The sequence below is a fragment of the Macrobrachium rosenbergii genome, chromosome 10, assembly GCF_040412425.1.
Source record: "Macrobrachium rosenbergii isolate ZJJX-2024 chromosome 10, ASM4041242v1, whole genome shotgun sequence".
NCBI classification, from domain to species: Eukaryota; Metazoa; Arthropoda; class Malacostraca; order Decapoda; family Palaemonidae; genus Macrobrachium; species Macrobrachium rosenbergii.
Window position 1 is genome coordinate 3,826,937 of NC_089750.1, and position 15,000 is coordinate 3,841,936.

Here is a 15,000-nt window from a genome sequence, read left to right on the forward strand (position 1 = left end):
TTGTTTACATTACCCACGAAACTCTAGGCTAATCTTGCGGACGTCGTGGGTACAGTAAGAACTAATGAGAACTGGGCCTCTGTTATTGTTTTACTTTGTGCTGAATACAAATCATTTACGCTTTAGCTATGAAACAGCCCTCTGACGCCTTGTTGCAGCTGTCTACATAATAACAATGAGTTTTAGTCCAGCCAGTCCTACACTGAAGTGATGCAGAATTGTTAGCGAAGCTGCATATTTAAATTCATTCAGCATCGACTTACTTAAACCCACGTCAAATTTAACAGTTAATAAGTCACCGGAATTATCATTGCCCAATTAACTGCACACTGCTGGTTCCTGTAACCATTATTGTCCTTCGCGCTCATACTGATACCACCAATCTTCCATCAATAATTTCGATAACGCCATCGTATGATTCCGCACGTATGGCGCCTGTATTTATTTTATTTCCTACCGTAAGTAACTCCTGCCATGTACTATTGTTCAACATTTGGTTAAGCAAACTCATTTTAGCCTTGCGTCAACTGTCAAAATGGACACTTACCGGGAACCCTGCTGGAATTGTGCACGGAAGGTAAACACTCCCTTGCCCCTCAATTCCCGGGTTGTGGAATAAGTCAGAATGGCAAACAAACTTTCCGAAGATATTCCTTGACAAGACGCAGTGTAGAATGATCTTTTCTTGTTTGTTGTTGAGAGAATTTTTACACAAATAAAAGGACAAAATCAGCACGGCCTAACCGCCAGACTTTACGGGCAGTTTAAATCAGCTCAGGTGGGATGTGCTACCTTTACATCGGCACCTCCTGGGCGCTTTCGCCTTCATTTTCTCGTTCTTTTTTGTTTGTTTGTTTGTTTATAGTGCAGTACTCTTTCTTTTCTTGTCTGCAAGGTCGCTGGTAAGGATTTTGAAGGCCTGAGAAGTGAAACTTCAAGTTTCCGTTCTAAATTCTATCTTCTGTTTAAAACTAGGATGATTAATGAAGCTAATGACTATAGTTTCAGTTCTCAAAACAACTGTTTAACGCAACAGATTATAATATCACTTCAATGAATATCTCATTTGCTTTCTTGATAGTCGAGTAAAATAAACTTGACTTTGGATAAACAACAGAATGGCTGCTCCTCTAATACAAACTTAATAGAGGTCCTGCATCTTACTACTGAAGTGGTTACGACACACTGAGAGAGCGAGGAAAAGATTTGCGAGTGAAAGTGAAAAGAATGTTTTGTTCATAGGAAGTAGCAGGAAAGATGGAAGATGAATGGCGCAGAATATGTGACCAGCCTCGACGTGCTGTTGGCAAGAAAACTTGTCTTGTTCCATGAGAAGCCAGCCCTCTCATAGGAAACTTGTAAATGTATAAGTACGTAGCAATGTAGCATATCTCTCCCGTATTTGATCAAGGTGCTGGCGACAGCAATAAACACTAGCGGATCCAGGGTGGGGGCAGGGGGCACCTGGCCCACCCCCATGAAAAATAATGACAAAATAATAATATTGAAGATTTAGATATGAGAAAAATAAAAATTCAGCTACTGAATCCTAAACAAACTGCATGCATTATCCCTCTCTCTCTCCTTATATATTTGTATAGTACAGATATATGTCTATACACATAATAATTTACATATGTAAATATACACACAATATATATATATATATATATATATATATATATATATATATATATATATATATATATATATAAATATAAATATATATACATGTGTATACACACATATATATAAATATACATATATGTATATATACAAATATAATATATATATACATATGTATATGAAAATTGGTGCCTCCCCCATGAAATTTTTCTGGATCCGAAAGTGAACAAAACAGTTTTTCTCTGAACTCACCCACTGGCAAGGATAACTTATTTATACTAAAAAAAGGTCTTTACTGAACACACTCAACGTACTTTCAGGAAAAACATAGCATCAGATAGTGTATTGTTTCTCTTTAATTGTAGCATTCAGTTCATTTGCATTGCGGGCGTGCCTAGAGCAAGAGCCCGTGCCGGCATGCATATTCCTGAGATGTACGCTAGAACTGCATCGGCCTCGGTTTTTTGCCATGCCCCTAGGTTAGGTTAGGTTAGTAGGTTAGGTAGGTCAGGTTAGGTTAGGTAGTTAAGTTAGGTTAGGTAGGTTAGGCTAGGTTAAGTTAGGTTGGGTTGTGTTAGGTTGGGTTTGATTAGTACCTTTCAAGTAATTTGGGTGTGTGAAACATAATGAGATTATTTTCAGGAAAATTCTATGGTTAGTTTTTAAGATATGGCGTCCCGCTTTTTTCAGGGAAAGGTCCTGGTACTCGGTTACATCCTGGGGAAAATGCTGCCAGCACAAGCTGGCCCGTCCAACTCTGATATAAAAAAAAGGCAAATAAAACCTTAGATCTAAGAATAAATAAACAATTTGGAGAAAATAATAATAATAATGTGCACCACCAGTTATAATAAATACTGCACATGTTCTACATAGTGTATATAAATAACTTTTTCATTACAAAGCATACGAATTATATAGGAGAATACTAATATCTATCGCCTAAATTATTTCACTATATAAAGTGATCCGCTTCATATATTAAAATGACCCAATGACGTGGTAGGTTTGAAACCCTGCGGATGATAAAAAACCTAAACAAAATTAGTTCGTAAATAACGTAAATAATGCTATTCTTATTATAAGTGCCTTTTCTGAGCCTTGATTCAGCAATTAAAGTTATACTGTGGCCACAGTTAGCTGCTTCACAGTTAGACCTTGAACTGAAGAACAACTTGCAATATAAACATGACAGAGCACTGTGCGCCAGTGATATTGACTTAAAGACTGAAACTAGAGGCTTCCTCAGATGATGTCGACTGCAAGACAGACAAATAGGACCTGGAATACTAGGCCCACCGCCGGGAAGACACAGATTGCCCCTCTGTTGATCAAGAGGGCACGATCCATCTCGCTCAGACTTCGAAACAGTGCTGCTGCGGCAGAACTCTGCCCAGGGGAACGCCGAGGAGAGTCAGACACCTCGAACATACGCAAAGGTTTTCGACTGATCACAGTGAGTTTGGCCTCGCCCTCTTTCTTCTCCTTCTCTCTCTGGAGACGGAAGACCTCGACGGCCACCTGAGTGATGACCATAGCGAAGTTGAAGATGATGAGGCAAGCGTACCACACGTCAATGAACTTCAGGTAGGCCGTGTGGGGCACCGACTGGTTCGTCTGCGTGAGGAATCCCGCCAGAACCAGCAGAGACGTCAGGGACACCATGATTCTGTCCTGCAAAACAAGTCGTGGTGACAGCAGTCGAATCTCATTTGGAAATCGAGGGTGTTGCTACTGTGCCCTGCAAAAATTCGGGTGCTGTCAATAATCTTATATCAAAATCTATGACACTGTGCCCTTCAAAAAGTGGAATAGAATTCAAAGAACTAGAAAGTAGTACCGTCCTAGTTATAAAGATTTGTGAATGACAGTTAGAAAGCTGCCAGTTTACTTACCTGAAAGTCATTTAGATCAAATACAAAGGTTAGGTAACAGATGATTATCAAAAGCCCGCTGGGCAAGAAGGCATTCCCGATGTAAAAAGAATACTGGTTTTTAAACTCCAACGCTACCTGCAAGGAAAGAAATATTTGGAGTTTTGTGCATTTTCATGTAGGTTACCCCTAGGGTTCACTGCACAGAAAGATGCAGTGGTCCTGTAACTGATTTCTAGCTAAGTATCGTTGTGTTAGGTGATATGAAGGAGACCCGAGATTGATCCTACACGTGGGGCAAATGATAAATCTATTCAGCTTCTATTGATCTAAGTGGTGACTTACATACCTGGCTGCCAGTCAACTGTGTTCTGTCAGAGCCAGGGTATACAGAAGGGCAAGGGGCTAGCAACCTCACACCAGAAGGTGAAAACCCTCGAGTGAAACCCCTCTAAGAGGAAAATAATGAATAGAGCTCACCTTAATGGCCATTTCTTTGTTTATTTTCACAATCTCTGAAGAGATGTTAGTTAGCTCGTACTCCAGAAGCCTCCGGTTGCCAATGAAGTCTACGGAATCCTGCAATGAAGGTGAGTTTTTTTCAGTTTTCTGTCCGCACTTTTTCTGCCCGCCCTCAGATCTTAAAATCTACTGAGGCTAGAGGCCTGCAAATTGGTATGTTGATCATCCACCCTCCAATCATCAAATGTAACAAATTGCAGTCCTCTAGCCCCAGTAGTTTTTATTTTATTTAAGGCTATAGTTCATAGACCGTGACTCATACAGCATTATACCGAGACCACCGAAAGATGGTCCTTGATTACACGCTGTACAGAAAACTCGATTGCGCTGAAGAAAGTTCGGCGCATTTTTTACTTTTTTTTAATTGATTCCTGATTAATTTTAGTATGAGAAAGCAATCCAACGCATATGCACTATGAAATCATGTCCTGAAGCAGGATTTAAAGATAAAATAATCATTATTGTTATTATTCTTACCATTGTTGTTATTATATTAGCATGTAGGAATTACGACACTGTATAAATATACATACATACATACATACATACATACATACATACATACATACATACATACATACATACATACATATATATATATATGTGTGTATGTGTAAATTTTTTCTCTCTTTTTCTTTTACTGACCAAAAGTTATAATTTTTCAGACTTTTATGCACCTCATTCAAGAAAAAAAATATCCCAAACAAATAATGCAAGAGGAAAGAGAGAAAACGATACAACGATACAAGAAAAATCATATACTGTAATATCTCTTCTTTCTGTACCTTCCATTACCTTCCGTTACTTCTTTCAAATGAGCACTAATACTCTTTGGAAGCCTGAATTTCAAGTCAGCGGCCCTGTTGGCCTGTTCCTTATGAATAGGGTTCATCGGCTGCATAATAATAATAATAATAATAATAATAATAATAATAATAATAATAATAATAATATGTTACTTCTTTCAAATGAGCACTAATATTCTTTGGAAGCTTGAATTTCAAGTCAGTGGCCCCTGTGGGCGTGTTCCATTTGAATAGGGTTCATCTTCTGAATAATAATAATAATAATAATAATAGTAATAATAATAATAATAATAATAATAATAAATAATCTGTTCAAATGAACGCTAATATTCTTTGGAAGCTTGAATTTCAAATCAGTGGCCCCTGCGGGCTTGTTCGATACGAATAGGGTTCATGCTCTGAATAATATATAATAATAATAATCTGTTACGTCCTTCAACTGAACTCTGTAATATTCTTCGGAAGCTTGAATTCCAAGCCAGTGGCCCCTCTGGGCTTATTGCATATGAACAGGATTCATCTGTATAACAACAGAAAATGATATGAAGAAAAAGGAATAAGATCTACGAACACAAGAAGAAGAAGAAGAAGAAGAAAAGGAAACTTACGATGGCGTATCTGATGTCGGTGTTGAACTGATTTCCAAGGAACAGCACGGAGCAGACCTGGGTGTCGAATGGGTACCGCCTGAGGTTGAACTGGCACGAGAAGACGAGCGAATAACAAGTCATCAGCACGAGAGTGTTCGTGTCTCCCTCGAAGAGCTCGTCTGAGGAAGAAGAGAGAGAGATGTGTCAGTCGCATAAGACACCCGCGTTCTAGCAGGTTCAGTTGTGAAAAATTAAACTGTAGATTCTAGCCCAGGCGGAGGGCAGAAAGAGTTAAGTATATCTTAGCTTAACCAGACCACTGAGCTGATTAACAGCTCTCCTAGGGCTGGCGCAAAGGATTAGACTTTATTTTACGTGGCTAAGAACCAACTGGTTACCTGGCAACGGGACCTACAGCTTATTGTGGGATCCGAACCACATTATGACGAGAAATGAATTTCTGTCACCAGAAATAAATTCCTCTAATTCTTCACTGGCCGGCTGGAGAATCGAACGCGGGTCTAGCAGAGTGCTAGCCGAGTACGATATCGACTTGTCCAATGAGGAACTACTTTTCCAAAGACTAAGTAGACTCCACTAATAGCAAAACCTCGTACTCTGTCCTAGCAAAAGCTAGAATGATCCCTGATCCCCTCTTCCGGCCGAGAGCGACCAGCTTTGCTGAACAGCGGCACCAATATGACGGTAAAAGAGGGAGAGTTGGAGTGGATGGACAGCAAGATAAAAGAAAGAGAGCCTGGGGACGGAGGTAAAGCAAAAGGCTTTAAGAAGTGGGTGCAGTTAGGATGGACAGGGTATAGCAATACAGAATTTAGGCCAAAAGCCAGGCGCTGGAGAATATGAAAGGAGGTACAGTAAGAGGAATGGAAGGGGTTGCAGCTAGGGGCCGAATTAAGGACTCTCCCAAGTGAGGTGCACTGTCGGCACTACCCACTACGGGGGCCTGCAAAACTTCAGTAATGCCTATGGTGCACCACGTGAGGTACACAGTATGTCTGTATGTCTTTAATTACAATAACAGCAAGTTCGTTTTTCTATAAAAATAATGATAATTATGATAGACTTCAATTGTATCTGTTCTGACAAACTATACCGTAACCGACATTGCAAAATGACATCGCAATTTTTTGAAGTCATATATCACTGCAAACATTTTACTTGCCAAAACCACAACAAAAAGCAAGTGAATTTAGTTCTTAGTATACCTGGATATGACCGGCATAAAATATTGGTATTGTAGGTACATGTATGTACATAATTTATGACGTAAAAATGTATAAACTGCATATAGGTATTAAGTCAATTATGTCTCTAACAATTCAACTCCAGTCACGAACGAATAATACGTGAAGGCACTCCTTAGAAATCACACCCATATGTATGAATGTATATGAATTTGCCTATATGTATATGTATACGTATTACCCTCTATAGTCGATATGTCTGTTTCCTCTAGAGGAGAGCTGTCCCGCTGAACGAATAATACGGTAGTTTTCTCCGTATTGGTGGCAATGGTTCGATCCTCTGACTGGACGTTGAATCCAGGTACCCACGGGATCTCGTCTGGCTGTAAGAGAGGAAAAAAATATCGTAGTTTAGCTCCTATGCTCTTCTAGATGCGTGTAGTTGGTAATTGTTTCCTTGGTAAAAATATCCAAACATAATGGAAGTTTCACTTTATCAAAGACTAGCTGGCAAATTTACTGCAAATTGGTGCCGCTGTTCACCGAATCTGGAAAAGCAGATCCAGGATCAATTGTGAATGTGAAAAATCTCCGTTAAAATACAACTTATGAAAAACTGACGAACGAGAGACCATCCGTCGATGGTCCAAGTCACAACTGCTAATAGTTCTTCATTGGAAGGGTGGGTAGAGCTCTCGGTTAAGCACGCTCTTGGCCCAGCGTTCGACTCTCCGACCGGCCAATGAAGAATTAGAGGAATTTATTTCTGGTGATAGAAATTCATTTTTCGTCACAATGTGGTTCGGATTCTACAATAAGCTGTTGGTCCCGTTGCTAGGTAACCAGTTGGTTCTTAGCCACGTACAATAAATCTAATCCTTCGGGCCAGCCCTCTCAAGGAGAGCTGTTAATCAACTCAGTGGTCTGGTTCAACTAAGATATACTTAACTTTTTTTTCGTAACTGCTAATATTAGGGGAGAGAAACCTACCATCACGAATAAAAATATGTGATAAAATAAGCTTTTATTTATGGAATCGCAGGTACTTCTCTCCCCCAGTCTTAGCGAAAACTGGACTGGGAGAGAATTACCTTCGAATGCATAAATAAAAGCTTATTTTATCACATATTTTTATTCGTGGTGGTAGGTTTCTCTACCCTAATATCAGCAATTATGACTTGGACCATCGACGGATGGTCTCTTGTTCATCAGTTTTTCACAAGTTGTATTTTAACGGAGGTCTTTCACATTCACAATTGATCCCTGATTCCCTTTTCCTGCCGAGAGCAACCTGGTTTGCTGAACAGCCGAAGCACCATTATGCAGTAAATGTTTAGCCTCGCTGTCGAACTTCTCAGTTCCAGAGGGCCTTTATTCCATACACCGCTGGACTCTGGAACAGTCCCCTGGGAATGTCGTGAAACTGGAACTTCAGAAGTTCAAGCGAAGACGCAACGTATTGCTACCCCAAAGCAATTCTCCTTGTATTTTATTAATTCACTTATATTTTGTGTTTTTTATTTATTCATTTGTTAATTTATTTTTTTATAATAACTGATCTCTTCTTTCTGTAATTCCTATTCCGTTACTTCTTTCAAATGAACACCATATTCTCTGGAAGCTAGAATTTCAAGTCAATGGCCCCTGTGGTATGTTCCGTATGAGTAAGTTTCATCTTCTGAATAATAATAATAATAATAATAATAATAATAATAATAATAATAATAATAATAATAATAATAATCTATTCTTTCAAATGAACACTAGTATTCTTTGGGAGCTTGAATTTCAAATCAGTGGCCACTGTGAGCTTGTTCCATACGATTAGGGTTCATGTTCTCAATAATAATAATAATAATAATAATAATAATAATAATAATAATAATAATAATAAATAATAATAATAATAAACACCTTCACGAAAATAGAGCAAAGCTTATTTTATCACATTTTCTTATAACAGCTTCATCTAGGAAGCATCTGATATGACAGTTTTCCAATAGTTGAAATCATGTGGTCATTGGTTATGTCTACTTTTCCCCTACAGATATCGTACAACGGACTTAAAATTCTCATCTATTTGAAAGATTTTGTACATCATCTACTCATTCCTTATGGCATACCATAACTGTTTTCTATTTTTCAATTACTTGTGTATCACCTGGGTGTGGTATATTTAATGTACTTTGGAAACTGTTATTTAATACGTTTAAGATATTATTATTATTATTATTATTATTATTATTATTATTATTATTATTATTATTATTATTATTATTATTATTATTATTATTATTATTATTATTATTATTATTATTCAGTAGATGAAACCTATTCACATGGAACAAGCCCACCAAAGGGGCCACTGACCTGAAATTCAAGCTTCCAAAGAATATGGTATTCATTAGGAAGAAGTAAGAGGAAGTAAAGAGGAATATAGGAAGAAGAGATCCCACTTATTAAACAAGAAAAAATGAATTAACAAATAGATAAAAATGTATCAAAATGCAAGGTGAATAGTATTATGGTAGTAATGCATTGCATCTTGAACATAAAATAGAGAAAGAATACAGGGTAGCCTAGCTTAAATCAGCCTTCAGACTTCTGCAAAAGCCTTCTGTTCAAGCAGAGCTGTAAATTGGAATTTTCACATTTTTCCTATGCATGAAGTACCTGAAGCTGCTTTCACAAAATGCCAAGAATCACGTGAAAGAGCTTAGGAATCACTCCCAAGTGAGGAAGGTAGATTTTAAGGAAACTATATAAGCATATGGACAGACAAACAGGTAGACACACACACACACACATGTTGAACCAACCTTGACTCTGTTGGTGAAATTCCCAAGCTCAAGGTTCCTGAATCTGAGCCTGAAGTCCCTCCATGTCAGCGTCTGGCAGGCGTCGATCTCCACCCTAAACTCTACAATGTTCAGCTCCTTCACCGATATGATTTCCTGCTTGAACGTTATCCCCAGGGGCTCCTCGCGGGACGCAGGAGGTGGGATGTCCTTGGAGTAATTCGGGGGAAGGATGATGACGGAGCAGTTGTACTCGTCGCTCAAGTCGCTGCACTGGGTCTTCTGGTCGCATCTCTGCTCGCGGGGGATGCAGTTTCCGTCGTCGCAAGTGTATTCTCTCTCGTGGCAGAGTGTGAGCAGGAGAGTTTCCTCTGTCTAAGGAGATGCACTGTCAAGACAACTGGGGCATGTCAACTGATTTGCACTGTCAAGACAACTGGAGCATGTCAATTGATCTGCACTGTCAAGCTAACTGGAGCATGTCAATTGATTTGCACTGTCAAGATAACTGGAACATGTCAACTGATTTGTACTGTCAAGGCAACTGGAGCATGTCAACTGATTTGCACTGTCAAGCCAACTGGAGCATGTCAGCTGATTTGCACTGCCAAGACCACTGGAGCATGTCAACTGATTTGCAGTGTCAAAACAACTGGAGCATATTAACTGATTTGCACTGTCAAGACAACTAGAGCATGTCAACTGATTTGCACTGTCAAGATGACTGGGCATGTCAACTGATTTGCACTGTCAAGACCACTGGAGCATGTCAACTGATTTGCAGTGTCAAAACAACTGGAGCATATCAACTGATTTGCACTGGCAAGACAACTGAAGCATGTCAACTGACTTACATATCCAGCCAATCAACAGGTGCACAATCATGTACCAGTTCTCCAGTTTTTGTGCAATTTCAACTCAAACTTAATGGAGTTACATAGCACTGAGTCCAGTGTCTTAAGAGTTATGCTGCAGCATACTACTTTGCTTTGAGTCAATTAACAGAAGAGTCGTCACAGTCTCATGCTCACGTTAATTCAGTCTTACAAAACTACTCTGGGAAATGCCTTTGGACAACTTGTAAAGTACTGGTATAAGAAAGTTTAGAAGTTTGTCATGGGGCTCAGATGTTTTGCATCTGATGACCCATGAAGAAAACTGGCGTGTACCTTAAATGCATGAAAACTGATCACACGTCAGTGGCATGTATGCAAATTTATAGAATGGCTTGCATAGTTTTACCTTACTGTTATGAAGATTTGATCGTATAACTGATCTACTCACAGATGAAAAATTCTCCAGGAACTACAACTCTCTCCAGGATAATATTCTATCTGTGTCAAAAGTTGAGCCATTATTTCACTAAAATATAGTCCTCTGTAACTTTGTGACATGCTAACTGACGATCAACAGAACTTCTGAAAACTTAATATTAAAACATTCAACTTATGATGTGAGTAGTATTTATTTTTAAGAAAATCTACGTGCATTTCGAATATAAGTGGGCTCATAAACTGTTAACTGAAAAATCTGAACTGTGTCACTTGAATTAACCGGCAGTTGTAATGTTTGAACTACTGCTCTCAAATACTTGTGACAGTTCGCACTCACCTTATCTACCTGGCATTCATCACCCTCTATGATCCACTTGCGTCTGCCAATTGGATAACCGTAGAGTGGGCCTGGGTCAGTCACTGCGTACACCCCACTCTCGTTGGAAGTCATCTTCATTATCCACTGTCTTTCAACCAACTGAATTTTGGAGAGAAAAAACCCGAGAAACTCTGGATCGCCTTCTCTGTCATTCCTCAGTGTATAGAGTTTATCAAATTTCGATGCTCTGCAGAGCCCCCTCAGGCGGAAAGTTGGCTGGCCTTCGAACCTGCAGATTGGGCATATCCTGTCGTCACAAGGCACCGGAGACCAGTTATTCTTGAACACTGTTGACAAAACTACGGCACACGTGTATGCATCTGTAGCTTTTGTTGCTGGAATAAGTTTGTCCCATGAAAGAGTATCTTTGTTCCTCATCTTTCGCCACGATTCACCCGAATTATTTCTGTAGATTCCCAACCAATATATGCCCGCTCCCAAAGTGCATTGCTTCATGAACCTTCCAGCCAAGGTGGCGGACTTTTCGTGCTCTTCTTCATTTTCCGGAACTTCCAGAGAACCTTTCAGTATACCGCACCACCGATTTGCTTCAAAGAACCCCATTTTATACTGGAAATGCACAGTGACATGGCGGCCTCTTGTCCTGGGACAAACAGACTCAACTGGAGCTGTGTATCGGGATGTTTTCCCCTTCAATTCTGATATCGGCCATGCTGCGGAGAACTGGTAAAGGGGTTCCAGTCCCTCAACCTTGGTTTGACAAGTCGCATAATCCTTCAGGTTCTGTGGTGTGAGAACTGAGTTGTAGAAGACGTAATTCGCCAGCTCTCCTTTCATCGCCTGGTCAATGGCAAAGTCTCCCTCCAGGCTGTCCATGTCGTTACCGATCACGAAACGACCTCCACCTATCACCTTAGCGACGTCGGTTTCGCCGTTCCTCTTCACTGGAATTGTTGAGTTCCAGACCTGAGGGAAATGACATAGAACATTTCTGTTATAAAGAAGCAGTTTTATCATGTCCATAGATCTGAGGACTACCACTGGAAATTATAAATGTCTTGCAGTCTGTTCCCGTTTCTTTTAACACGAGGTGAATCCGCTTGCACTGCAGAAATTAAGTTTTTAAATCACAAGTAAAGGAATTAATGAATTTAATAGAATTGAATATATAGAATTTTGGCCAGAGGCCAAGCATTGGGACCTAAGAGGTCATTCAGCGCTGAAACGGAAACTGCAAACCTGGCTACTATTATTAACATTCATATATTAGTTCATCATTGTGAGTCCATAAGCTGGTCAGGTAGGACACAAGGCCCTAGGTTAGGTTAGCACTGTTTTTTAGACTGCCACTGTCCCATTCTCTGGGCAAAGTTTACGGTTTTTAATGGTTGTACCCGAGTTTTGTACAGGTAGCCAGGATTGTAAAGTATATCTTAGTTTAACCAGACCACTGAGCTGGTTAACAGCTCTCCTAGGGCTGGGCCAAAGGATTAGATTTATTTTGCGTGGCTAAGAACCAACTGGTTGCCTAGCAACGGGACCTACAGCTTATTGTAGAATCTGAATGACATTGTGACCAGAAATAAATTCCTCTAATTCTTCACTGGCCGCTCGGAGAGTCGAATGCTGGGCCAGCAGCGTGCTAGCCGAAAGCTCTACCCACCCCTCCAATGAAGAACTGGCCAGGATTGTAAGCAGATCAGATCCACACATAGACGAGTCCATAAATCACTGGACTGTTAAGTGGCCATGCTTGTGTGTAGATTTCACCCTTAGTTCCTCGCTGGGCGAGTCGGTAGAGTTGTCGCCTAACACTCGCTAGGCCCGAGTTTGAGTCTCTGGCCAGCTAATGAAGAATTAGGGGAATTTATTTATGGCGATAGAAATTCATTTCTCGCAGTAATGTGGTTCGGATTCCACAATAAGCTGTAGATCCCGTTGCTAGGTGACCAATTGGTTCTTATCCGCGTAAAATAAGTCTAATCCTCTGGGCCAGCCCTAGGAGAGCTGTTAATCAGCTCAGTGGTCTGGTAAAACTAAGGTATACTTATTCTACTCAGTTTATTTCTCGTCATAATGTGGTTCGGATTCCACAATAAGCTGTAGGTCCCATTGCCAGGTAACCAATTGGTTCTTATCCACGTAAAATAAGTCTAATCCTCTGGGCCAGCCCTAGGAGAGCTGTTAATCAGCTCAGTGGTCTGGTAAAACTAAAGTATATTTAACTTAACTTCAGGCAAATCAAAGAAAGAAATGAACCCACTGGAGGAACTTTACCTCTCCGTTCATCATCATGTGATAGCGTCTAGCCTTCAAGTCCAGGACTAAGCAAATGTCGTTCCAGTTCATCAACTGGGCGGGAGGTCCGGGCGTTTCCACGTGGAGGGCCACCGCGCTGTGACAGCAGAACACGGAGATGACGCCCTCGTGTTTGTACCCTGAAGAAGAAGAAGTTTGGAAATGGTAATATAAATGTGCTGGGTGAGGTTGGTAGATTTGCAGTTGTTCTGAGGGAGTAGTTATTTGTCAGCTGATTTTGTCTTCCTATGAGTGGAGTGTTTGTACTTTGTTTAGATTTATATATATATATATATATATATATATATATATATATATATGTATATGTATATATATATGTATATATATATATATATATATATATATATATATATATATATATATATTATATATATATATATATATATATATATATATATATATATATATATATATATATATACGTATATATATATGTGTATATGTATATATATTTATATATATACGCATATATATATAATATATATTATGTACATGTATATATATATATATATATATATATATATATATATATATATATATATATATTTTGTATATACTGTATATATATATACATATATAAAATGTGTTTCTTTTACCTCTCAGTAACAGCAAGTATGTTAAATTCTTGGTATATGGATTAACATCCTGTTTAAAATATTTTTAACTCATTAAACATTTGTTCCTTCCTCTGTGTGTGTGTGTGTGTGTGCGTGTGTACTACCACTGCTACTACTACTGTTCCTATCATCATTAACATTATTACTATCATACAAAGCCCTCAAACCTCAGTCAAGCCTGTGCCAAACAAGGACAATGATTTTTCAAACTAGACCCCATATCACAGCCGACCATCAAAGATCCCCGAGACTTCTAAGAAAAAGGTCTATTTTTAGGTTCCTTAGAAAGCAACAAACACTTATCTTAGTAAGTGTTGAAAGGCAAAAAACACTTTTTTTTTTTTTTACTAAGGCATTCAGAAGCGTTGGTTTTCGACAAACACGACACGTGACTTACCGAAGTACAATTCGTTGGCTTCCCCTTCCGCGTAATAGCTGGCGAAACTCGACATGGCCGAGTAGTGCTCCAGGCGAAATCTGGTACATATGCTGAACTGAAAACCGAAATAAATAAATAGATAAAAAAATTCGAGTATTATTATGTAGCTTCATTTTGTTATGTCTCTCTCTCTCTCTCTCTCTTTCTTACTGGCACAATCTTGTTGCATCGTTCTACGCGGCTATCTTCCTTTGATTGATTGCTTTTATCATACTGGCGACATTTTCTTTTTCTTATTAGCCGATTAAAATATATCAGTCTAGATAATTTTGATTTTTTTCATGCTGCTTAGATAAGTCTCACGTTCAATTACATGTATTTTGTTGGTTGTGTTATCTTGCAACATTCAACGTTGCATTTGGGTTAAACTTCATATAATTTGCATTTCTTTATCAAACGATTTACTATCTTTTTTGTGTTCTGTATGTATTATGTTTTTTGTATTATATTTTTTTTATTTTGTAAGTATCTTTTTTGTATTCTGTATATATTATCTTTTTTGTATTTTGTATTATATTTTTTTTATTTTGTAAGTATCTTTTTTGTATTCTGTACATATTATGTTTTTTGTATTGTGTGTGTATTATATT

The 15,000-nt window shown here is 38.7% G+C and overlaps 2 protein-coding genes across 4 annotated transcripts in view; both read right to left on the reverse strand.

Annotated features, from left to right (window-relative positions):
- LOC136842431 (uncharacterized) overlaps window positions 1-571 on the reverse strand; it is a 19,612-nt gene extending 19,041 nt beyond the window's left edge. The window contains exon 1 of the mRNA XM_067109759.1: window positions 548-571. The gene's annotated coding sequence lies outside the window, so the exon portion shown is untranslated. The remainder of the gene's footprint in view (window positions 1-547) is intronic.
- A 1,393-nt stretch (window positions 572-1,964) lies between these two features.
- The window catches only part of LOC136842432 (uncharacterized), a 30,275-nt gene continuing 17,239 nt past the window's right edge, over window positions 1,965-15,000 (reverse strand). For 2 of the 3 annotated variants that reach the window (XM_067109760.1, XM_067109762.1), the window contains 9 exons: window positions 14,369-14,465; window positions 13,313-13,473; window positions 11,033-12,001; window positions 9,443-9,796; window positions 6,865-7,006; window positions 5,437-5,597; window positions 3,981-4,079; window positions 3,522-3,638; window positions 2,421-3,300 (listed from right to left, as the gene is read on the reverse strand). In XM_067109760.1, the coding sequence (XP_066965861.1) occupies window positions 2,872-3,300; window positions 3,522-3,638; window positions 3,981-4,079; window positions 5,437-5,597; window positions 6,865-7,006; window positions 9,443-9,796; window positions 11,033-12,001; window positions 13,313-13,473; window positions 14,369-14,465 (2,529 nt within the window). In that variant the 3' untranslated portion in view covers window positions 2,421-2,871. Of the gene's footprint in view, window positions 3,368-3,521; window positions 3,639-3,980; window positions 4,080-5,436; window positions 5,598-6,864; window positions 7,007-9,442; window positions 9,797-11,032; window positions 12,002-13,312; window positions 13,474-14,368; window positions 14,466-15,000 lie in introns of all 3 variants that reach the window. The other variant, XM_067109761.1, reaches the window with a different exon arrangement.